Source organism: Eurosta solidaginis, chromosome 1 (genome assembly GCF_040869045.1).
Source record: "Eurosta solidaginis isolate ZX-2024a chromosome 1, ASM4086904v1, whole genome shotgun sequence".
NCBI classification, from domain to species: domain Eukaryota; kingdom Metazoa; phylum Arthropoda; class Insecta; order Diptera; family Tephritidae; genus Eurosta; species Eurosta solidaginis.
This window is the reverse complement of record NC_090319.1, coordinates 288176989-288204462: the sequence shown is the minus strand read 5'-3', so window position 1 is coordinate 288204462 and position 27474 is coordinate 288176989. Positions and strand designations below refer to the sequence as shown.

Here is a 27474-nt window from a genome sequence, read left to right as displayed (position 1 = left end):
ATGCTTGAATATCGTCAAATGCATACATACACCATCCGATGAATATTTTAATTGCCACCATTTTACTCACTGATGACATTTGACTCAAGTGAAAATTTCAAATGGTGGTATTTTACTTTAACAATTTGGATTTCTAAAATAAAAACCTCTTAAGCTGAGCGAGAAGATCTGTGCTAACGTTTGAAATAAATAAAATATGTATCAGACTAATATAAAGACAGAGGTAAGTGAAAATAATTGGCAATTCTACTGTGGAAATTGTATTAAATTTTGTATGACAAATTCATTTACATATATAAATTAGGAGCATCAGAATGGAGGTGAAATGGTGGAAGCTGACCATCTAAGAAAAATGTTCATTGGTGGATTATCGGCAATAACAACAGAGGAATCTCTTCGTGCTTTTTATAAGCAATGGGGTGAAGTAGTGGATGCGATAGTGATGCGTGATCCGGCAACAAAACGTTCCAGGGGATTTGGCTTCATTACATATTCCGACACTCTAGGGGTAGACCGTGCACAAGCTGCTCGTCCACATGTCATCGACGGCAAGTAAGTATTCATTTTAAAGATAGTTTCGGTAATGTTTTACAAGACGGTGCACCACCTAATTTTTATCAAAAATCAAAGGTGGTATCAAAAGCCGCGTCTCGACCTCCATTTTAAGAATCCGAAAACGGAAATAAAAAACATTTTTCTGTCGAAAGTTATTCACAAAAAAACGTAAAATGACCCCGAGAGGGTCCGAAATATCCATAGTTTTTTTTTCATAGAACACCTATCTGCGTTGGCGGCCTTCGGCCTTATAAAAAATTAACCTAGGTGGGTCCGACACCGTTTTGGGGATCCAAAACTAAATGCGCGCAAAACACCTTTCTGCATTAGTTGTGTACAACAAATCTGGCAAAAACAAAAACCAGATAAAAATTTGAACCGATTTTTTGCTTATATCCACAAATAAAAATTTAAATTTTCGCTTTCGGATTCTAAAAACGGAGGTGGAGACGCGGCTTTTGATACCACCTTTGATAATTTTTGATAACAATTAGGTGGTGCCCAGTCTTGTAAAACGTTACCATAGCTTTAAACACAATTGCCTATATAATTACTCACTGAAATACTAAAAAAAATTTGTTTTTCATATATATCAAAACAGACAAGTAGACTCGAAGCGGGCATTACCTAAACCTGAACTTGGGAAACCAGAAGCAAGTACCACAGTAAAAAAAATATTTGTTGGTGGTTTAAAAGAAAATCACGATGAACAATGTTTGCAAGAGCATTTTTCACAGTTTGGCAATGTAGTGGGTGTTAAAATTTTAACTGACAAAACTACTGGACGGAAGCGTGGATTCGCTTTTGTAGAATTCGATGATTATGATTCTGTTGATAAGGCGTGTCGTAAGTTAATATGTTCTGTTATAAGTTGAATAGATAAGTAAATGTTTCATTTGTTGCAGTGCATAAAAATCATACAGTTAAGTACGTGCTAGTCGATGTAAAAAAATCAGTTTACAAACAAGAATTGGCTAAAAAACGTGCCACACAGGCGCAAGCAGGTCTGGTGCCGGGTGCGGTGCCAATAAATGGCTATCAGCAACCTGCGTTACCATACGCCCAACCCGCATATGGCTATCCGCCCCAAATGGCTTCAGCATATAACGGATGGGGAGCTTATCCACAGGCTGCACCCCCGGCAGCTTATCAACAACCACCACCTGCTCCGGTTGCTGGTTATGGCGCTTATGCAGCACCGCCACAAAATGGTGCCGCACCCGGTTGGGGTGCTCCTGCTGCCTATGCTGCGCCAGCAGCTTGGCCTCAAACTGGCTACGCAGCAGCACCGCCTGCTACTGCACCTGTACCAGCAGCTACACCCGCGCCAACGGTAAATAGTTGGCATACTGCAGCTGCTGCTGTACCTGGAGTTACACACAACTTCGGTGATTATCAACAATCATATAATGGTGGACCACAAAAAGCCAACAGTTTACAGGGAAATCGAATGAATCCATACAGTGTGTCTGCAGCGCCTAGTTATGGTAAGCAATAAACGATTTCAAGTTTAATTACGAACGTTTTTGAAAGAAAAAACTTCAGAGTAATCATATCTACGGGCCCCTTTTCATACTTCTTTAATTAATAGCAATAGCGCAAACATAATAATATTGTATATACTTAAATTCAGCTATTTAAATTTTTTTACGCGAACATTTTTGAAACTAAAATCTCGTGTTGTGCGATGAATCCAAAAAAATTATCACCCATTATTTGGGAACGAAATCACTAATATTATCGCTTAAATAGCACATCGAAACGCCAATCTTTTTTCTAGAAATAGTATGTATGTATGTATATTTTTAGAGTGGGTCAGTTGTAAGGAGTGATCTTTTCGATTTCTTTAGTAGTCGAAACGAATTTTACATCAAGTTCTAAGAAAAACTCCAAATAGAGCATGGCTCTTAAGTCAAGTTCTAGTCTGTTGATTTTAAAATGTGACCATCTGGGTTCTTTGTATGGTGATATCAGATATTATTTCTTATACTCAGCGTGCTTTGCATACATAGTATATTCACTTAGTCGATCTGTTCGTCCGTCAACATGATAACTTGAGCAATTGAGATATCTTCACCAAATTCGGTATATTTATATTCATTACTTTAGTTCAGTCTATGGTATTACAAACCTTTCAGACTAGATAACAATCATATATATTATTTTTAATTGCTGTTTTTATGTAGGGGTCCCTTTTTCGCTCTTATTTGGAATCCAAATGTATAAACAAAGTTTTGGTTGTAAAGATGGAGATTTGGGATATTAGCGAGCTTTCGGCAATTTTGGTCGTAGTGCTTTTGTTTAGCTATATTTTATTAAAATAATTTGCTAAAAATAAACGATTGTGAGTACGCAAAGAAATCTATTTGTACTATGGAGCTATTGTGAATATTTGCACTGCATTACCGACAGTTGCTCTCATACGCCAGATGGCAGCGCAAGCTGTAAGTTTTAATTGATTGATAGAACAGCTGATTTCTGTTGATATTTGGCAAGAGACTTTTGGATTGGTTGCGCAAGATGCGCACGGGCACGGCTCGTTGGAGATATAATGATTTGGATTACTTAAACTTGAAACATTAACTGTTCTAGTTTCAATAAATTAACAGACTACATAGAAAGTGTACCAAAAACTTTACTCACTATAAAAATATATCGGTTAAAAGTGTTTTGAACATTGGTTTTGGCAAAGAGAAATCAATGGCTGAAAAACTTGAGATAATATTAAATTCTGTCATTGCCCTAAACATTCGTGCATTAGAGGCAATAAGGTTTCCCCCAGCGGGTTGGAGTAGGGCAGGATTGAGAACACGTCCTTCCAACCTCCCAATGAGATGACTCCAAGACTCGCCCGTTGGGACCACCAGTTCCCTTACTGATCGGAATCTCATACATTCCGACACCCCAAGCGCTAGAAATCCTATTATTATTAAAATGTATTCATAATTTGTAATAATCTAAGTTTTAGGCTTAAAACGCCGTAATAATAAATAAATAATAATAATATACCCGCGGTAGGTATGCCTGTCGTAAGAGGCGACTAAAATACCAGATTCAAGGGGCTGTGTAGCGCAACCCTTCAGGTTGCCAGCGCAATATATAGCTTCTCCAAACCCAATTGTCAACATCACCTATACGCGGCGAATCCTGTTTCACTAACAGACGAGGCTCTGGCGACCCCAAGCTCCTCATGGAACTGGGGGGTGGGGAGGGAGGCAAGCCCTGAAGGTTTAATGTGGCCAAATTAATCGTTCCCGAGATGGTCGGGCTAGCACCTTAATGGTGCTATGGTACCGGAGCGTACTGGATCTGTATCGGGCATAGGACCATCACATCGATAACACTCCCCAAAGCCTTCGGGGAGCAACCTTATGGCTACAACAACAACAACAGGCAATAAGGTTTCTAGCAAAAATCCCTATAAAAGATATCTCTACTACGAAGAGTCCTGTTAGGGACATGGAAGCGGATGCTTTCAAGAAGATATGGAGCATCAATCGCACCTCTAATAATGTCAAAAACAAAAGAGAAAGGATGGTTCTTCTGCATTGAAGTGACTGAAGGTTTATGAGTGCACATCTAGCTTCATATGAGGGAATCGGATCAGAAAATTTCAGCGACCGCAACGCAAAGCGAAGAAAAGTTTTTTGCGCCCGTTTGAGCCTAATAATATGGCACTCATGATACGGTCGCCAAATGAACCAAGCATATTCCAGATTAGAATGAACGAGCGATGTGAACAGTATTTTAAGAGTATTAGGATCAGTGAAATCTGAACTACAACGCCGAATGAAAGCGAAAACTGAATATGATTTAGCAATAGTAGTATTTAAATGAGTCGTAAATGAGAATTTAGAATCGAGAACTACCCCTAAATCCTTAATCTCTTTAAGAGTTGATAGACGAGCACCATCAATGGAATACGTGGTGGGAATGTGGCTACGCGATTTAGCGAAGGTTACATGAAAGCATTTCTTGACATTCAGTGGTAGGTTATTTGCTTTACGCCATACTGCAACATTGTCCATCTCTGACATCAGAAGAATGTAATATTGTATTGAAAATTTTTAAGTCGTCAGCGAAACTTAGATACTCGAAGCAAGAAGAAATGTCGTTTATAAAAATGACGAACAGCAATGGCCCCAGGATACTACTTGTGGGACGCCAGAGGTGGTCATAAAAGAATTTGAGTAGGTGTTGTCAATCGCAACCACACAGCTCCTTTGGCTAAGGTATGATCTTAATCAAGATAAGAATTTTGAGTGAAACCCCGACACCCTAGCTTAGAGATCAAAATTGAGTGACTAACCATATCAAGAAGACGGCTGTTGAAGCGGATACGCAGAAATCAGAGATAATTTAAAGGTTAGTCACAGTGGACCTACCGGACATGAAGCCATGCTGATTTTCATTGATTAGGCGCCTAACGGAAAAATACATTTTCTGTTCAACGATATACTCAGATAATTTTGATACCGTTGACAACTTTGCATTGGGCCTATAATTGGCGACGTTATTTTTATTGCCACTCCTGAAAGTTGGGGTAATATAGGTTATCTTCCAATCATCATTGAATTCACCACATTCGAGGGATTTTATGAAAATTGTAAGGAGGGGGAACGCTAGAGCCAAGCAATATTTCAATAGATAAGACATAAGCCGTCAATATCAGTATGCGTAGATGACTTTAAGTATACGGGCTTATCTGAAACCAGAATAGATATTGAAAATGAGCGAAATTGGATGATAACCACGTCCACTTTTTATATATATGTATGTATAACATTTGGAAAACACAAAAAACCTGATTATTTAGTAAATAATACACCTAAAATGTTGACATTTGATGTGTGGACTAATATTGAGACTTGATAAAAATTTGAAAACATTTTTGAAAATGGGCGTGGTACCGCCCACTTGTGATAAAATCAATTTTACAAATATAAATCATAAATCAAAAGCCTTTAAACCTATCATAACAATATTCACTTTGCCTTTACTATAAGGAAGGTTTCGAAGAAAAATTAATGAAATCGGTTAAATAAAATAATAAAAGCCCACTTTTATATAAAAGATTTTTCAATTGGTCGTAGACGAATAAAATAAGCTATATCTTTGCAAAAAAAAGCTTGATATCAATTATATTTATTTCCCAAGGTGGAGTTATAACAATAAATAGCAAAAATACAAATTTTTGAAAATGGGCGTGGCACCGCTCCTTTTATGACTAAGCATTTCTATGTTTCGGGAGCCATCGGGATAAGATTTGGTGCACATATTTTCTTTAAAGCTGGAAATATTTCTAGAAAAAATGCAGAAGGTCGGTTAGGGACAACCCACATTTATATAAAGGGCTTTTAAAAGATATTAATATTAATGGTATTTTACTTTCTAAATGGAATTATAACAAAGAGTTAGAAAATATTAAAATTTTGTAAAATGGGCACTGCCCCTTTTTTGATTAAGCAATTTTCTATGTTTCAGGAGCCATGACTCGAAGAAAAATTAACATATCGTTATAAAATTGGGTACACATTTTTTCCTTATAGCAGGAAATATTTCTAGTAAAAATGAACGGGATCGGTTAAATACCACGCTTAATTTTATATAAAAGAAGTTTAAAAAGGTCGTAGACTAGAATAATAAGCTATGTCTTTGCGAAAAATTATATATTGTATCAATGATATTTCACTTGCCAAGTTTTATTGTAAGAGGAAATTTGGAGAAATTTTTTTTTTGAAATGGGCGGTACTACGTGTTATGTAAAAAATTAATTTATTTGAAATTAATTGTACAATTGAAGCTCACGCTGAGTATATAATGTTCGGTTACACCCGAACTTAGACACCTTTACTTGTTTCTTTCTTAACTTTGTGTGTATAAAACGCCCTAGAATTCGAATCTGCTAGGGATGATGAGTTAAAAAAAAGTATTATATAATTAAAAATATTGTACTTTGACTTCAGTATTATTTAAATATTTTTTATTTTTTTATTTGTAACTATTAGTTTGAACAATTAAATTTAATAATATTTTCTTCACACATACATAGTTAAGATTTTTTTTTTATTTTTTGCAAATAATCAGTGAAAACTGTTAATTATAAGCTTTCACTTAATGCAGTTTTTGTTTAATTGTCGCATTTTAACAATTAAGTTTAAATAAATTTATTATTCACAGTTTCGTCCGCTTATGCCGGCTACCTGAATTCAGATTACAAAACAAAGTCATATTATATAACACAGACAAAGCGCTCCTATTAAATACACACATTCAAGCTAAAACAAAATATTCATACTTTCAAAATATAAAATTACCGCAGGGACATTTCTTAAAAATCAATATACTTTAATATGCTTAAATGCTTCATGTAGCAGCAGGTACGTTTTATTGAAATAATTACAGAAATAATTATTTATAAAGACTTGCATATTAGTAGGAAGCTAGTTTGTTTCGAAATTAATGTGTATTCTTAAATCCGCATGAATAACATATACATACAGTTACTCACAAAAGTAAGTACACACTTGGTTTATGCTGAAAAAAACTCAAATGCAGTGGCTCACAGCTTAATTGATAATTTTCATATAAATTATCGCAAATTCCATAACAGAAACAACATTAAAAAAAATGACAAAGGTTATTCAAAGGTAAGAAGAATTAATCAAAATTTCAAAAATTACCATTAAAATTAAAAAAATTTTTTTTCAGAATTTCTAGAAAATTTTTGAGTATGCAGTTTTGTAGCCTAATAAATTTTAGTATAATAATGTGCAAGTTAGAAAGACCTCAAAATTTTTTCTGAATTTTCAGAATTTTTTTTTGGCGAGGGTGTTGAACAATTTCCCACATACATCGCATTTTGTAATGCGAAATTGCTCTACACCCTCGCGAAAAAAAATTCTGAAAATTCAGGAAAAATTTTGAGCTATTTCTAACTTGCACATTATTATACTAAAATTTATTGTGCTACAAAACTGCATACCCAAAATTTTCTAGAAATTCTGAAAACAAATTTGAAAATTTTGATTAATTCTCCTGACCTTTGACATTTTTTTGAATGGGGTTTCTGTTATTTTCGATATTTGCGATATTTTAGATTAAAATTATCAATCAAGCTGTCAGCCACTGCATTTGAATTTTTTCAGCATTAACCCAGTGTGTACTTACTTTTGTTAGTAACCGTACGTACTCTGAATGTTTGTAAATTATGTGATTGCCAGTATCTGAACTTCAGTTACCAAACCATTTTTTTTTTTTTGATTAGGTAAATTGCGCCACATAACTTACAAAACATGACTTGTGAAATAATTTTGTTAAACTAGCAATGGTGATAACGAAAAACTGTCGCAACTCAACTCATTATCTTCTACTTTTATATTAATATATTTTTATAAGAAACGTCCTACGACTCGTTGATGCTTTGATAATCGAATTATATAAGTTGGTAATACGCTAAGTAGTCCTAGAAAGTGAAAAAGTTGCTAAGTTATTCGGTTACACACTGTACTGATGTACGTTTGCATTGCGGACCATAACAAAATTTCTCAAAGGATAAATAAAATTGTAGATCGAATGTTGCATAGTAATACACAGTTATGTGAAAAATAATAGGGACAGAGCTGCAACAAAACTTCATTTCAGTAGATTCCAAGTATGCCGAGCAAATTGTTTTCAACTAACTGCATATTATGTTTACTCAGTCTTAACAGAAATAAATACCGGTTAAAAAATCCAAGTTATTTTAACACATTTAAAAGCAAATTATTCCGTCTTCAACAAAGTCAGTAAACGGTTGTGCGCTTTAATAAGGACAGTGTATCATTTCATAGCCTTGACGTAAATATTTATACTTAAACGTATATTTTTTAATAGATATGGTAAGAATAATGCTTGCAGGTTGATATTAATGTCTACTACAATTTGGAATTTTTCGTAGATAGTAGATATGGGAAAGGGCAAGCATTCCGATCCGAAAACGCGAGAACATACTACTGGTGAAACAGGGCAAATCGTACAAAAAAGTGACAGATTTACTTAATATTTCAAAAACAATGGTGGAAAACTCAGTTGAGTGGATTCCCTGTGGTATATGAAATGCGTGGCAGAAAACCAAAAATCACACCTATTATAAAAAAGAAGTATCCTTTTATTTCATCCAAACAAAATAAAAGTGAGTTAAATATTGATGCCAAATCGTCAAAGATTCGCAAAAATCTTTTTAAAGAAACTGTGAAGTCCAGTACCTCCAGAAAAGTGTCTGTGTTGTCCAAAAATAACGTGCAACAAAGACTAAACTTTCCGGAGGAACATGTGTTTTGGTCTGAAGTAAAGTGGCGTAACGTTCTTTGGTCTGACGAAACAAAAATATGTTTAACTCAGACCAAGGTATTCATCATGTAAGATGCCCGCCAAACGCAGCATATCATTCTAAATATACCATAAAGACCACAAAACAAGGTGGTCGAACCATTATGGTCTGGGAAGCATTTTTATAATATGGTGTGGGACCGCTCCATCATATACAGGGCACTATGAAACCAACCAATTATGTTGCAACTCTTCAAGAATGCATGCTCCCGTACGTTGAAGATAATATGCCACTAAGGTGGATATATCAGCAGGACAATGATTCAAAACACACCGCAAAGTGACAAAAGAGTAGTTCAGAATCAACAATAACAGTGTTATGTAGTGGCCACCATAGTCCCCAGATCTAAAATTTGTAGAATACCGTAAAAAACATTAATAAGAGGAAAGTATCCAAGTAACAATGATGGTCTTTGGGAAGTTATTAAGTATTCATGGAATGCAATGCCCGTTTCGGTCTGCCCAAAAATTAGTTGATTCCATGCCGAAACGATGCCGGTCAGTTATAAACAACAGTAGCTTTTCAACAAAGTATTAAACTAAGTAGAAACTAATTTTTAAACAACTGAATATAAATTGTTTTATTTTTTTTGCCCTCATGTCGTTACTTTTTACCCCAAACAAGAAATGTCCTTACTTTTTTTCTCAAGTTAAAATTGCAAGTTGCATTAAAAATTAAAATAAAAAGCATCAGGTTGCCAAATCTGGATACAACTATACAAAAACCTGTTTTCCAATTTATTCGCAATAAATTAGTTGAGTTAACACCCTTTGAATTTTTCACCTTTTTGAATCTTCATCAGAATCATAAGGAGCATGATACTGTCCTTATTATATTTCACATAACTGTATGTATATTTCTTCATATGTATGTGACCACGGCTATGAAAAGGTGGCTTATGATTACAAAAAAAAACAGCTGTTAACAGCTGTTTCCCGCAATTTCTTTTTTGAGTCATAAGCCACCTTTTCATAGACCGGGTCACATATACAGATTTGTTCATTGGTTTCAAATCATGTACAGGTCGTTTTTTATATCGGTGTGTTGTCCGTGAGTTGTTATGAGCTCTTTCAAAACATACAAAGTGTGTGCTGTGTTTGTGTAGCTTTTGTAATCAATTTAGTATTTCTTATAGATGCGAACAAACCTGTATGTGTGAGTGTACTGTTTAAATGTTAATTTATAATTTCAGTTAAAATTTTACTTTTTCTGTTGTTCTTATTTGTTTCTATTTCGTTGTTGATTTTTATTCTACATACATAATTTCAATTGCATATATAAAAGTTATCAATATTACTACTTTATATAAATTATACAAATTATCTTTCTTTATTTCCCATATAGGAATTTAAGATGTATGCTTATACATTATACATTAAAAGTACTACTACTACTACTACCACATATAGTAGATAACCAGAATTATTTTAAGAAAACAATTAAACACGTAACAATTCAAATCGAGCCCATGAAAAAATATTATTTATCATACAAAATATGCACTGCGTACATACATACATTGCATATAGTAGAGCAAGACAAAGAAAAACGAAAAAAATTAAGCAAGAAAAGTGGAAAAGCAACAAACACGATTAGTGAAATCGCACTTATTTAAAGTTGAATTTCAATATTTATAGATACAATATATATGTATTCCTATGTATATATACATATATGTAAAATATAACAGATTAATATGTATTATTAAACTAAATAACAAAATATTTGAAATTCTGGTCATATACAATACGTTGCCTTAATTCGCAAATACCCCAAATCAATCTACAGGAACTCTAAAAAAATTTACGATTTCACCTTCACTGCTTGCAGATATATATGTAAAACGTATGTAGTTTCGAAAAAAGTGTTGGTAAGGCCTTTGTGAATTAAGAAGACGATGTGAACGACGTTCATATGTATGTATGTATATATACTAAACCGTTCTTTAACAAAAAAGTATTTGAACATTTTTTTAAACATATAAATTTAGAGAGCCGACGTTTTGCATAAAATGATTATAGTAGGGCTGGGACTAACCGCATATTCGAATATCCGGATATCCATACGGATATCCGTTGACACGGATAAAATCCGGACGGTATGGATATCCGGTTAATATTCGTTTGTGAAACTATCCGGATATCCGGATTTATGAAGATCCGGTTAATAACCGTATTTTTGTATATCAAGTTAAAGCAACAAATTGATGTACCATATATGTTTATTTAACATTAATAACAATAAATCCGTGGGGCATTTAAATCAATTAACAGCGTTTTTTCACAATATAAACAAATGACACTGTTCTTATTTTCACTTGTTTGTAAAATTGTAGCTTTTTAATTTTTGACGTTAATTTAATAATCTACAAACATATTTTTTGAATAATTTTTCGATGTTTGCTTCATTCAGTTCTGATATGCAGATATTCAACTTTTATATTCCAGTATCCGGATATCCGGATTTCCCATTTATGAATCCGGATAGTCGGATTTTTTGCTTAGCTATCCGTTTATTCGAATATCCGGTTTATCCGTATAGTGGAAAAATCCGGATACAGTTCACAGCCCTAGAAGATAGTCATTTATTTTGTCACAAAGTTTTCAAATGAATACTTAAATAATACAACTCGAAGAAGTTTTCAGATTTTGCGAAAAAATCGAAAACTCTTTTATCTTTATGTTGTATTACAAAAATATATGTGACCTGGAATCATGAAACGACCCTATTGTGCGAAAACAAGTTTTTGAGAAAAACGAGTTTGAAGTTTTTGTTTAGCATGACTCTGTGTAGCGGCCGGCCGTAGTGTACGAATTTTGTAATTAAAATTTAAGTAACTTCGCGATAAGCTACAAGCTTGAAACTTGGAATATAGTTCAGAACCCGATGACAATGCAATAATAGATAGGTGGCGCATGGAGCGAAATATTTCGAAAAATCGTATTTGTGGTCCGATTTGGCTTTAAATGCGATTTGTGAAAAAACTAAGAAAAATAGAAAATTGCTGTTCCATTGGAAAGAGCGTTAAATTTCCTATAAGAATCACTCAAAAAGTGAACAACGCTATTTTCGCACAATAGGGTCGTTTCATGATTCCAGGTCACATATGGTTCTATTTATTGGATCGTAAATCCTTTTTTTAATATTAAAGGCCTCTAATTCAATTCACATCGTGATCTATTTTAAAAATAGATCTAAAACAATCTAGCATACGTTTCTTTTGTTGTGATATTAAAGCTTAATCACATCAAATAATTAACAAATCGCTTTAAAAATGCTAAAGCTAAAGCAAAGTTTAGTTAATGATAAGGCTGCATTTATAAAATGTTAATTAAAGATCACAATGTGAATTTAAATTAAACCTGATTTCTATAATTGGATAACGTACGTGTCTTAAAGTTTATTCAATTAGAATGAAGTGGAATTTTAAGACAAACATACATTTTACTCTTAAAGTCCGTGCACACTAGGCGACGCGACACGTACCGACAGAATATTCTTTGCATGTATTCTTATGGAACGGCCAAGTTGGCCATTAGGCAAAAATGCCGCGATTATTTTGTGGAACGTGTCGGTACGTGTCGCGTCGCCTAGTGTGCACGCACTTTTAACTGGCAAAGTGCAACATTAAAAACGAAAGTGCAACCAAATTACGAACGGCTAAATGTATGTATGTATACCTAAACATTTCATATGTGGCATGCAATATTCATATTTATAGTAGTATCTATATAACTTATTGATACTTTATATTGGATAAAAGTTTGTCTAGACTGGTAAACACACACACACATGACAGTAAACAAAAATTAAAGAGTAGCACGGTTGCACCAGAAATTGTGAAGACATTAATCAATACAGAGCTAAATCCAAACTACTAGCATATGCCGCACAGAGATGGGCAGCTATAATCACATTCCTCAACAGTTATCAAAAGTAATTAATTATTTTAGTCCAATTCATAGTAATGAATAATTTTTCCAGTTCCTTAGAAAATTTAATAGAGGTACTTTTGAGTTGCATCGCTTTGTAAGTAAAATAAAGGAGATCCAGGGTTACGTGCAAATGGCCTTGCAACATTGCATTACATACTTGTATCCTTTGTATAGAATACTTTTTTACAATACACTAACAAAATGCACGTCTATGCTACCACAACATTAAAATATATTAAGGGAGTCCAGGATTTTGTACAAATGCTCTAGCATCATTAAATTGCAAACTTGCCTAGCATTTTTTTCAAATTATTTTTTATCAAACACACAAAATTCTGAAATCCATTATTGTTTATTTTTTGTACATGGAAAAGCAAATCTGCAACTGTCAATGCATATCACAGTGTAAAAAAATTTAAATTTCCAAACGCTCATCGCTAAATGCCATTGTTAATCGAGTAAAAAGCGTTTTAAGCGCTTTTCTCGCATTTTTGTTGACCGAGTCTGCTGGTTGAACATGTAAGCCAATCATGGTCGTATCATCCCGGCAGCGAAAACCCTTGAGTGGCTAGTATGCATTCTGGCCATAACTACTGTAACTCGCACATACAAATTCCGGGGTAGGAAATATCAGTAGCTAAAACGATTTCAAAAAAGTTAAAGAAAATTTTAAGGTTTTAAAAATGTTGATGAAAATATCGTTTTATTTTATTTAGTTTTTTTTCAGAATTTTTTATTTTTTTGGGTGTAGCGCAATCAATTTTAGTCTAACAAAGTAAGTTAAAAATCTAGCTTCCCACAGAAGCAGAGCTTCCAAACTTTTTAAAGTAAGTCTTTCGATTTTACTTAAAGAATTAGACCTATTTGGCCAGGAGAAAAAGTTAAACAAAATTTTGTTTTTAAGAAGCAAAAAAAAAATTATTTAACCGAAAGCAATTAAATATTGCCGAGTTTGATGTAGAGGATGACTGCTGAACCAATTAATTAACGTGTTTGTCATGTCATTCCCTTAAGCTCGTGTGGCCTGAATGGGACGCGAGACGTACAAGAAGTCTCCTTCTTCTTGGAAGGGGGGACATATCTCTGGTGGTTGGACTTATAACCGGCCACATAGCAATCGGGAAGCATGCACAACGGCTGTGTGCTCCTTATAATGATTACTGCAGGAGTTGCAAAGATGAAGAGGAGATAGAAACAGTCAGGCATTTTCTGTGCGACTGTCCTGCGCTGTGGCGCAAGAGGAAGAAATCTCTGGGATCTCCCTTCTTTGACGATCTTTGCGATCTGGCTAAGTTGGAACCTAAGAAATTCCTGACATTTGCTGAATCGACCTGTTGGTTTAAGCAGGGGAGAGATCCACGTGGTATCACAATGGAACCTTTTGGGCCTAAGTGCACTGGTGCTCGCACCGGTGGCCACTCTAACCTAACCTAACCACCATGTAACCCTAAAAAATTTTTTTTTAACCAGTTCGAAAAGCAGTCGGTTTCGGAAAAGTTAGGCGCAACTTAGCGATTTTGTTAAAATGTTTGTTTATTTCTATCTGATTTTTTAAAATTTGGTTTCTATATATCATAGACGTAAAAAGACGTTTGTTATTTTAGGAGCATTTTTCAAAATTCTTTAGAGTTGCCAATGTGTAGTCACAAACTGACTGTTATGGAAAAAAAATATGAAAAATTAATTAATTTAGATGACAGAAATTAATTACTTCTGAAGGCAATAAGACCCTATCTCGGTATTTATTTATTTTATTTTTAAAAACACCTTATTTTAGATTTTGAATAGTACCCAATTTCAAAATTTATTTCTAAAATGTCATAGCTCAGAGCAAGGCGAATCCATACCAGGTGGTGGCAAAGCGAATTCAACCAATTCGCCGTGCAGAAGAATGTCAAGTCAAAAGAAAAATTTCATTGATTCCGATTAACTGACATATTAAAGTACAAGGCGCTGTATGGAAAATAATCAAGACGAAGCAATCAGCTGTTCGGACAACAACAGCTGGTACTGAATTCGCCTTGGCTCAGAGTTTTTAAGAATTTATTTCAAGAACCCCCTATAACAGAATTCGGTTCAAAAACGCCCTATCACAACAAGAATTCATACGCACGTTAAGTTTTTCAAACGTATGTCTCTCCAACTAGGTGGTCATTGGATAGACTTTTATTTTATTTTTTTTATTATTTGAGTAAAGGACCAATAGTACTGAACTATTTGTTTAACATCTATGACAGAACAATTATAGTAAAAATTAGCAATAAAAAAAAAACACTACCTCTGGTGGTTTCCGCTTGATGACAAAAACATTCTTAAAAAAAAACCGTTTAATAAAAACAGGATTGTCGAATGCACTTCGTTAGCTGTTAGGTTGGTTGATGTGTGTTCTCCATGCAAAAAAAAAAAGAAAAAACAAAAAAAAAACACAACAACAAGTTTATTAAATATTTCCAAAATATAAATAATTATCTATTTATGCTACTTACATGCTGTAGAATTTGGAATATACTGAAAAGTGAATTATTAACAAACAAATACAATATAATTAAAATATTTAATGAATCTAAATGACAAAGCAAGCATTTTTATACTTTTTAATCACAATTATGTATATGTATATTACAGTCTATGTATTGTATTGAATATAAATATAATATTTACCACATTTTTATTATATAATAATTGCCATTAAAGCTGAATTACAAATAAAGTATGCTATACTATACGATACATTTCTATGGTATATACATAAGTTTAATTATTGCATTTTTTACTTAACACCTTATAAATACTACATACATATTTAGCTCTCTTGCTCTTTTTTTAAGTACAGGTATGGATTAGGGCTGGGACTAACTGCATATTCGAATATCCGGATGTCCATACGGATATCCGTTGACACGGATAAAATCCGGATGGTATGGATATCCGGTTAATATTCATTTGTGAAACTCCGGATATCCGGATTTATGAAGATCCGGTTAATAACCGTATTTTTGTATATCAAGTTAAAGCAACAAATTGATGTACCATATATGTTTATTTAACATTAATAACAATAAATTCGTGGGGCATTTAAATCAATTAACAGCGTTTTTTCACAATATAAATAAATGGCACTGTTCTTATTTTCACTTGTTTGTAAAATTGTAGCTTTTTAATTTTTGACGTTAATTTAATAATCTACAAACATATTTTGTGAATAATTTTTCGATGTTTGCTTCGTTCATTTCTGATATGCAGATATTCAACTTTTATATTCCAGTATCCGGACATACGGATATCTGGATTTGCCGTTGACGTGTCCGGATAGCCGTTCAGCGGATATCCGAATTTCCTATTTATGAATCCGGATATCCGGATAGCCGAATTTTTTGCTTACCTATCCGGTTATTCGAATATCCGGTTTATTCGGATAGTTGAAAAATTCGGATGCAGTTCACAGCCCTAGTATGGATATCTAACAATTTCGTATACGAATTTTTCGATATATAAACATTCATTTAGATAATATAGATATTCTTCATCTTATAATACATAAATAATAACATGTTGTATAAATAATATACAGATATATGTTGCAATGAATTATTTAATAGCATATATGTTTATGTATATTGTACAATTTTATTTATATATTTACAATTACAAGCACTTAAATAGTAGTGTGCAGTTGGCGAATGCTTCATATCAATTATTTTGCATCTGTCGCGATGAATTTGTGGATTTTTTTCAAAACTTTCATCCTTGCTTCTTGTACTTCTATGCTAGTTTAAAAATAGAAGCCGAATATGTGTGTGTGAGTATATGAATTCCCAAAAATGTTTTATGCCCGGTTTTCCAGTACAAGTTCAACTCAGTTTGTCAGTTAAACTACGCTCAAGTAAACTTATTATGCAGTTTTTCAATCAAATTTAATTGAAGCCCAAATTGAGCTTACGTGGCCGATCTGTAGTGGAATTCACTAACTTTTTTAACCACATTTGCCATCGCTTTATTTGCGAATCGATAACTATAACGATTTCGTTATTCAGTAACTATTTTGTATCGATACTTGTTTATCGACGATCAGCTGTGTTGTTAAATAAACGGCAAGTAAATTGGCTGCGTTAAAAATCACGAAATTAATATTTCTGGCAGTTTTAGTTAAAAAAGAAAATCGGAACTTTAATTAAATACTTTCAAACACTAAAAGCTGCTTTATTTATAAATCAAATGGCATTTGAGTACTTGGCGTACGTTTTATCACAATATGAAGAATTACTAAGTCCATCGCCAGTGGACAGACACCTTCTTAGAGAAGTAGATAACCCATTCCACTTGAATGCAACGGAGTTTGGAAAGCTGTACTGACTAACCCCAGACTTGGCTCGCTCATGATATTATTTCTCAACTTGATGGTCAATTTCGGGGTACAAGAATAACTGCGATATCAACAGAGAAAAAGGAAATTATTACCGCCTTTACTCACTTTTGTTAAAATAGTTAAAAACTTGCACAATAATGACCTAAAAGCAGTTAGTATACGGAATTTATTTATTTTTGGCATTCCTTTTGTTTTTTTTTTCGCTTTTTTTATTTTTCGTTAAGCTGTGCTGCCAATCTACATTTCTATTATGAAAACGTAATTTAAATGTCATTTATTTCGAGTCGTTAAAACTAAGTTAGTGAATAGTACAATCGATAAGGCAAGCGACAAAATCGGTAATTAAAATCTCGACAAATCGCATCGTTATAAGTTAGTGAATCCCACTACTGGTAGGGGTAAACTCTAGTTAACGTAACAGTTATTTGTGTTCTTGTTTTTTGTTTACACTATTTTTACATTAACTTACTTCGTTGGGTTAATTGGCGCCAATTGGTCACAGCAAGGGAATTTACATCGTTTTCCACCTGGTCTTTCCAGTGGACACTTTCTTAGCTGGAGCATCATCTTTCATTCGCATTACATTGCCTAGCCAGCGTGGCCGCTGTGTTTTAATTCGCTGGGCTATGTTGGTGTCTGCGTAATGCTCGTACAGCTCATCATTAAATCTTCTGCGGTACTCGCCGTCGCCAACTCGTAGACGTGCCTAAATCTTTCCAACAAATTTTCTCTCGAACACTTCCAGAACCACCTCATCTGATGTTGTCATTGTTCATGCTTTTGCACCACATAGCATGATGGGTACGATAGGTTACTTACAGAGCATACTTTTCGTTTGCCAAGAGAGGACTTTATCAGCCCTATTCTGCATTTCGACTTAGATTGGAATTTTTTCGATTTGGCAATTTTGGTATTCTGTGTTCCAATCTCTTTAGATCCAACTTTGAATGGTTCGATTTTGTGTATTCTGCATTTCGATCGTAGTTTCGTTTTCCTAAGTTGCAAATTAGTTGGCGGAAAAATATTTTTTTTTTTATTTTTTTATTAATTTATAACAGAATTTTAACAAAAATGTAAGTAAAACTTGTTAAGAAACGTAGATTGATAGATGGTGATTATTTTTTATATGTTTCCAGGTCAAAAACAACATGTCGATGTCCAAGTCCTTGGACATATTTGCCCCGCAAAAGTACCTAACACATATTAAGTCGAAAGTTTTTTTTGGACCTAAATAAGAAAATAAGTCATTAAACTTTATCACTTTTAAGTTCAATTTCTTACAATTCGTCACTCGCCTGGCCATTTTCGTATGCGTTGCTTTCCAACTCCACAAATAATGCCCCGGCTATTGATTCCATTATAATAGACAGCTATAATTTGTGTCTGTTCGTCGGGTCCAGTTATATGCCAAAGCAAGCTGCCGGAGTAGAGGAAGGTGAAGCGAAAACGTAAACAATCCTTGCGGAAAGAATAAATAAATCTTTATAAAGTATTTTAGGCCAGTGCAATGAAAGTAGCATCCATAAAATTCACGAAATGTCAACTACATTCGTGCAGGAATCCATTTTAACAAAACTTGGTGCCCACGAAAGGGAATTGGCCAAAATAACGACAAAAACACACTTACAATTATGAAAGCACGTTCACTCAAAAAAATATAACACTGCGGCTTTTTTTTTTTTTTGTACAAAATGGCGTGGATAATAAAATATAAACGTTTTTTAGTGTCTTTTTACAAATTTTCTTTAATTTATTTTGTTCCAATGTTCACACATTCCGTACAAACAGCTGATTTCGAAAAATCATTTGCTCTTCCCGTTACGATTCCGTCGTAATGCAGAATACCCAACTTCGATTAAAGCGGAGCGTAGAACGGGAACGTAATCGAAATGCAGAATAGGGGTGTATATTTCAATTGCCTACCTAGTCTAAAGTAGCGTTTATTGGCAAAGTGACTCTTCGCTGGATTTTAAAGCTCGTGTTGTTATTGTATTACTGCTTGTTTCCAAATAAACGAAGTCTTTTACTATTTCGAAATTATGGCTGCCAACACTGGCCTGGTTGCCAGGGCGCAAATGCGCGCAACTCTTTGCTTCATGACAGCAGGTACTTCGTTTTGTCCTCATTCACCATCAAACCAATATTTTCCGCTTCTTTTTCTGTTTGGAAAAAGCATAACTTACAGTGCGGCTGTTCAGGCCCATGATATATTTACAACATGGACGTCGAAATGTCGCCCACTTTGAACATCCATAATTGTACCGAAAATCCAGTCTTAATAAAATCCTCAAATCTGTTACTTGGAGAAAAGATAAATAAACGCTCATTACCACTTACAAAGCAATTGGCCAGCCTAAAAACTACCCACTGGAAGAAGCTACAGGCCTGCCAAAATACTGCTCTCAGAACCGCCACGGGCTGTCTTCTTATGTCCCCAGAACACCATCTACATAATGAGGCGAGAATACTCCCCATCAGGGAGAGAAATGAGATGCTAATCAAACAGTTCCTGTTGAATACCCAGAAACCTGGGCATCCCAACAGACATCTGATTGATGAGCCAACACCGCACAGGGGCTTAAGGAGTCATCTCCGTAAGCATTATGAGGAAATACGGCACCTGAGAACTCAGCCGTCTGAAGCAAAAAAACACAAGCAGGCCCTCAGTGAACTCCACAAACAGGCGTCGGACCTTTGTGCCAGGAATTGCCCGGTGAATCCAGTACTCAAAGAACAGTACCCAAAACTTGCGGAAGAGGAACGCATAATCCCCAGGGAAACGCAAGTCACTCTAGCGGAACTTCGTTCTGGATACTGTAACAGTTTAAACTCTTACATATCCAGAATCAACCCCGACATAGTATGCCCCGCTTGCAATATGTCCCCACATGACACCAACCATTTCTTTAATTGTAATGTGGAACCAACGCCTCTAACACCCCTCTCATTATGTTCCACCCCTGTTGAAACAGCAAGTTTCCTTGGACTCCCGTTAGAGGATATTGATGACAATTTGTGATCGGTCGCACCTATTTGGTGGAGCGAAGCACTGCTACAACAACAACAACAGGCCCATGATGTCAAAATGCTTAGGCTTTTTCCAAGATTTGGCGGATAGTGAAAATATGGTTGATGGTCGATTTACCAGGCTTGAAGCAACACGGATAGGGGCCTATAAGCCGATTCACGGTGGACTTCAATATTTTGCGCAATACGCTTGACAGGACCTTATATGCGATATTAAGAAGGATGGTTCCGCGATATTTGACACAGTTTGCAGGATTCCCCTTCTTATGGGCTGGACAAAGAACACTTAGATTCCAATCGTCAAGCATGCACTCGTCCAGCCATACTTTGTAAAGAAGCTGATGCATGCTCCTTACCAGCCCCTCGCCGCCGTCTTTGAAAAGCCCCGTAGGCAATCCATCAGCATTACTAGCATACTTCCTGTCTAAGCTTTTGCGATTCGACGGGCGAATAGTTTTTTTGTTATTATATTATTTGTTATTTAAGTGGGCTGTATATTATTTTATTTAGAGAGAGGTCGCCATGCGCCTGTTACACCTTGTATGTATTCATTGGAGGCGAGAACTGGGGGCTCCAAGGTATTGGCTGCGGGTTGAGCCACCTTGTTTTGCTTTGAAAAACCGCCCTTTGGGGTAAAAAATTTAAACTATGTCTTTAGAATATTTCACTAACCAGTTGAGAATTACGGCCACCGTGGTGTGATGGTAGCGTGCTCCGCCTACCACATCAAAATTTTAGAAATAAGGTTTTTCAATTAGAAGAAAATTTTTCTAAGCGGGGTCGCCCCTCGGTAGTGTTTGGAAAGCACTCCGAGTGTGTTTCTGCCATGAAAAGCTCTCAGTGAAAATTCATCTGCCTCGCAGATGCCGTCCGCAGTCGACATAAAACAAGTAGTTCCCGTCCCGCCAATTTGTTTGAAAAATTAAAAAGGAGCACGACGCAAATTAGAAGAGAAGCTCGGCCTAAAATCTCTTCGGAGTTTATCTCGCCTTTCATTTATTTATTTTAGTTGAGAATTACAAGCACACTCAATGGCTAGTGAAGCAAACGAACGAAAAATGTTCATAGTTTAAGTCACTTAAACACTTCCCTTAAATCCCAAATATTGTTTCTAAAAAGTGGCTTAACTTGAGAATAATAGCTTTCTCAACAAAAAGGTCATTTTTATAAAGCAAAAAATGCTGCTACTCAAGTTGAGAAAAAGTGTTCAAGTGCGTTTCTCCAATTGGACGGAAATGTAAGATTCCAATACTGCAATACATACTTTCATGGAGAAACGTGCTGGGTATTAATGTGAGAACTATAAACATAAACATCTCAAAATCTCTCCGAGGTTGCGGAATAATTTTGAAAATGATTTTGGAGCTTAACTCGAGAATATACATTTTTCAAATATTCTCAAAGGTTGGATAGTGATTGAAGGAATATGAACTTCAGAACTAGATAATATTTTTCCGGGGGGCTGTGAAAATATTTTTTCCATGTTTGTTGGGTAAACAAAACACATCTGTCGCCGTATCTAAAAATTATATAGATAATGAAAAACCAATGCACAAAAAGCTTGGGTAGGCTGCCTTAAAGTGTGACCGAAAAACTGCTCTGTAGTTTTACTGGAGTTAACATTTTACTAGGGCCTAAGTAAACGTATTTTAAGCTTAGCTTAATCAACTAATATAAAACCGGCCTTAATATTGAAGTGTGCTCGAAAGAGAGCTTTTGATAATCGACTTTGGACTGGTATGGAAAGTTCTGTAAATTTAGAACTCCCTACAAGTTTTTTAGTAATGACAAAGTACCAAGGCGAATTTTTCCAGGTTGAGGCAAAGCGAATTCAAACCAATTCACCGTGCAGAATAATGCCAAGTCAAAAGAAAATTTGTTTTGATTCCGATTAACTGACATATTAAAGTACAAGGCGCTGTATGGAAAATAATCAAGAAAAAGCAATCAGCTGTTGGGATAACAACACTTGGTACTGAATTCGCCTTGTAAAGTACGCTTTAAAAAAATTATTTTAGAATTTGTGTTTCAAGCATTTTTTTAAAATATAGAAACTTCTGAACTCAAGCTTTCAACAACGAAATAAATGAATACTAACGAACATGGTATGGATTGGCCTTGACTAACGAAGAGCTACAAAAAAAATGTTTGTACATTTGAACGAATAATCCCAATGTTAGTTACAAAAAGTTGAAGAAAGATTAAAAAACTAATCGAACTTTAATGTACAAGTATATCCCTAAGGTAGAAGGTTAGTAAGATTTGTGAAAACTGGCGCGAATTATAGCATTCCCGACAAAAAGGGGACTTTGTTCTCGATATCGACAAAGGGTTAGAATTCTGACGCCAGTTTCTAATAATTAAATTTAAATATTTAAAATCAATGCAATTTTCATTGTTTTATTATATCAAAACTTTTAATGGGTTATAAGTTTATATACTTAAAAATTACAAATAATTCAAAGGCTTCTGATAATAACTAAACACCTTATGCCAATTTCACACAGAAGCTTAATGAAATAATTAGTCAAGTTTTCTACATTAAAGCCCTAATTGAACTCAATCTTCCATACAAAATACAAATTCTTAATTATTTCATTTCAGCTTTATTGAATGCCTAATCGTGTAAAAAATCCAGTCGGTTTTGCTTGGTAACAGAAAATAGAAAAACACGAAAAAATTCAAAATTTAATTTTCGCTGCATTTGCTGAAAAAGATAATATGGCTTTTTCGAAAATAGACACATAGTTGGTTAGGTGCAACATCTATGGATAGAGTTGGCATTCTACCGGGTATTTACCATTTTTATGGGTAAATACCAGGAAAATACCCGGAATATTCCTTTTTGTATCTTTTTTTGGGTATTTAAAAATCATTTGATTCGAGGCTGCTTGGAATTAAAATTCAGCAATTAAATTTATACGTTATTTGAAATTAATAAATTTTCGTTTTGATTTTAAACAAACAACCCAGCAAACACTCGGAGTCAACAATTAGTCTAAAAGGAGTCCAAACTTTGGATCGTTTGCACTCGTTATTAGCTCATTTAGGAGCCTGAAGCGAATGCTATATGCTTATATTTTGCCTCTAACATAAGTCTTATACAGGCCTCTTTCCGATATCATATATGAGCCTTATTGGCGTCATATACTGCTAATTTTGAGCCTTTTAATGACACTACTTCAGAGCTTTTAGGAAGGATTTTTGACATATATCCGAAGCGGAAAACATAGGAGAGAAAATTGTTGTGATAAAACTCCCATGAGGATAAGATAGAAATGAAATAAGTCTTAGTTGAATTAATTATTTATTTAGAATAAATTATCGCAGAAAAATTTCTGAGTTTTTATTCCGGAGCTGCCTAGTTTTCCGATTTTAATATTTTTCGTTTGTTCATAATTTCATCAAATTGGAGTCATAAAAGGCTCTAAGGTGATACCATTTTTGAAGCCGACATTTTTCGGACCCATATTGAACTCCAGAACTGTAAGAGAATGAATACAATATTTACGCAAACAAAGCTACCCCTCAAACATGCTCACGGCGCTCATAATTTAAGAATCCGAAACGAATCCAAAATAAGTGGGCAATGTAGGAATCCGATAAGCGTCGAAACGCTTAGGAGGGTAAAAGAAAATTTAATTTTTGCCATTTCAAGAAGGGAAATACATTTGTTTCGGCCTCCCAAATTAGCACATACCGACTGCAAACGCTCCAATTTAGATATTTTTCCGACTCTTTTTTGACTTAAAATGTTTACTGGGTAAACTTAAATTTTTGCAACGGCATGCATTATTGGCTAATTATTTTTTAAAAACGCTGGATTACAGATTAAAACTAATTCAACCGATAGCGTAATGGATAACTATCCACCAATATCGGACAAATTGGGTACAGTTTGGATTGAATTAGTGTGTTTGTTTCCCATATTTTCTAAAAGATTATTTTTACACTTCTTTTGGGTAAATATTTGGGTATTTACCCATTTTTACCATATACATTAGGCCGGGTCGATTTGTGGGGAGGCAAAAAAATCGCCCATTGCTCTGTGAAAATCATATTCTAGGGATCAAAATAAGAAACTTTGCCGAAGGAACCATACCTCTAAAACGAATTCTGATGTCCTCCCCCCCCTTTGGGTCGTAGGGGCAAATTTTGAAAAATCCCACTTTGAAATGCCTATGTTTTTTCTTTTTGGAGTTTATTTTTCTCTTTAGAAATTTATTTAGTCAGAACATATGTAAATGAAAAAATGAATTTAACTTAGTAATAGAAAAGAAATTAAAAAAAATTATTAGAAATTAGCGTTTTTACAACCCCCTTTTAAAACCAAGGCATCACTGTGATGCATTTGCATGTCGTAAACATAGTTGTGTGGGTTTTTTATTCAACCGTTTTAAAAAATGAAGGTATCACTGTGACACAATTGCAGATCGTAAAATTGCTTGTGTTGTTTTTTTTAAGCCACCACAAGACACAGCAGGTAGAATTGAAATTGCCCCTACCCAAAAGTTCGACCCAAAGGGGGGGACATCAGAATTCGTTTTAGAGGTATGGTTCCTTCGGCAAAGTTTCCTATTTTGATCCCTAGAATACGATTTTCACAGAGCAATGAGCGATTTTTAAATCGACCCGCCCTAATATACATATAACCAATTTACCTGGTATTTACCATTTGGGTATTTACCCCTTTCCCAGCTCTATCTATGGATAGTTCCTCACGCATTTTATTTTGATTGTATTTATAGTTAAGAAGGAAGCGGCTGCTTCCTATTTTAATTATTTTTTGTAAAAACGAAATATTTTTTGCTGCTGACAGATGTTCCCTTAATGGAGCAAAAGGCCCTGTATGAAAATGGACACATAATTATTTCATTAAATAGAATTGTGATTCGATTAAGTTTCTGTGTGAAAACGGTATTACTTAAACGAAATTTTCGCTGCCAGAATCGCTGAAGAAATATTCAGTATTTATGTAGCTCTGCGTTTATTATGAAAAAAATATGATAGAACTTCCATTTTGAAAGGCCCTGATTATATTCACAAACATCCGATTACGAATTTTCTTTTAAGTGTTTGATGCATTAAAGTTATAATCCAAAATGCAAAAAGGCGTAATATTATCATCACAAATGTACGTCTAGGAAACTAATGTTTTTAAGTTAACTAGGACTCTCCCAGGGGTTGTAGTGAGACCAAAACAGAGGTAACTGTCCCCAATGCTTTTTGAGAAGCGCTTCCTCGGCTTCTTATCGGTAACAACCGGTACCGACAATTTATTGTTTTACTATCAGTTTTTTATTGATTGCAGCCGCCGTGGTGTGATGGTAGCGTGCTCCGCCTACCACACCGAAGAACCTGGGTTGACGCCCCAGGCAAAGCAACATCAAAATTTTAGAAACAAGGTTTTTTCATTTAGAATAAAATTTTTCTAAGCGGGGTTGGCAAGCACTCCGAGTGTATTTCTGCCACGAAAAGCTCTCAGTCTTGCAGATGCCGTTCGGTAGTTGGATTGGAAGCGGAGCTCGACCTAAAATTTCTTCAGATGTTGTTATTGCGCCTTACATTTTTTTGTTTTCATCAGTTTTTATTGAAAGCGAATTATTATCGTCGATTTTTCGATTTGTTATCAGCTTGTCATCGTGTTATTGGTTTATTGTCGGCTTGCTATCAAAGGTTTACATGCGTATCATCGACTTTATTCTGAAATTTTATAGGTTTCATAACAAAACGCTGAGTCGTCTTTAACCAATCGATAACATGCCGATAACAAATTGGTAACACTCCGATAAGAAATCGATAACTTTTCTATAACAAATTGATACATTTTTGATTACAAAGTCGATAACTTTTCGGTAACAAATCGAAAAAACGCCGATAACAACTCAGAAAATGAATCTATAAGCTCTCGAAAACAAATTGATATCCTTTTGATAACATATCGATAACCTTTCCGTAAGTAATCGATAACAGTTGGAGAACTTTTCGACAACACCCCAATAAGAATTTGGTAGCAGTCCGATAAGAAATCGATAACATATCGGTAATCGATGATAAATCCAAAAATTTTCGATAACTAACGAATAACTCGTCGATTAAAAATCGATTTAGTTTTATTTATTTAACTTTTATTTATCTTTTTTTATTTTATTTTACTATGTTTTTTTTTCTTTTTTTTACCTTGTTTGCAATTTGTTATTTCTAAATATGCAAAGATGTTACAACCAACACAATCCTTAAAAGAAATGAGTTTCACCTTAAACCTGAATACCTCCACGTGCCTTGTTTTTGTAAACACTTGTGTATTACGCATTTGCTCATGTTTGCCATTATATCTCTTGCTGTTTATTTCCAACGAAACAGCAGTGTATACATCTCTTATTTTGTTGCATGCATAAAAATTGTGTATATGCTCCGAGGTATTAATTTATATGTAGGTGACGTGTTTGCCATGAGTTGCTGTGTGATTTCGCTCATATCAACTGTACCACGTACCTTGTTCCCGCATTGCGATGCAGTGTAGTAACTACACTTACGTATTCTCTAGTACTCCATACAGCATACCAATACCCCAAACTACGCCTTCACTAATATATATGTAATACTTCAGACAGTATACCAAGAGCCCACACTAAGTCTGCATTAACATTCTTCATACTATATCCCCCACATAACATAGCACTTACAAAGACTACGCTTACGCTTACATTCAGCACTCCCCTTTAGTGTGAGCAAAGATGTCTACACATCAGAATTGAGCCTTTACCATTTCAGTGACGATCTTTATTGCACCTTTTTGCATATTAGGTGAAAATATATAGTTGTCAATAAAAATAGTAATACATAATTCTGATGTTTCTCTTCAAGCCTTCAGCGTACAAACAACCTAGTCCTAGCGTGAGAACAAAATTTAAGCACTACTGAGACATGACGAATTTTGATTTAATCGTTGATGACACCTGACGCAGGAAAATATCAACAAGGGGCTACCATAAAATATCGTTGGTAAGTAGAAATATCGTTCCTTAGGTACAGGCAGTAGCGCCCACATGATCTGAAACTATTTTGGGGCGTATTTTCGATACCGCGACTTCATGGTGAGTGTTAATAGCGTAGCTATTATGACGATCATCGAAATGTGTAAAAATATCGTGATAACATTATTCTTTCATTTCCATATATTAAATTAATAGAAAAAAATCCCAATAAAGTAAAATTTT

The 27474-nt window shown here is 34.6% G+C and overlaps 1 protein-coding gene across 4 annotated transcripts; it reads left to right on the top strand.

The window, feature by feature from the left end:
- Positions 1-27474, top strand: LOC137237453 (ribonucleoprotein RB97D-like). 4 transcript variants are annotated; one of them, XM_067761084.1, is made up of 7 exons: positions 1-223; positions 305-552; positions 1157-1401; positions 1461-2042; positions 6736-6935; positions 10271-11517; positions 12026-15574. In XM_067761084.1, the coding sequence occupies exons 1-5, from the start codon at positions 197-199 to the stop codon at positions 6816-6818; spliced, it is 1185 nt and encodes a 394-aa protein (XP_067617185.1). In that variant the 5' UTR covers positions 1-196; the 3' UTR covers positions 6819-6935; positions 10271-11517; positions 12026-15574. The 4 variants fall into 4 exon arrangements, with proteins under 4 accessions (XP_067617185.1, XP_067617184.1, XP_067617186.1 ...); XM_067761083.1 differs by having other exon boundaries at positions 10271-15574; XM_067761085.1 differs by lacking the exons at positions 6736-6935; positions 10271-11517; positions 12026-15574 and adding an exon at positions 27122-27474.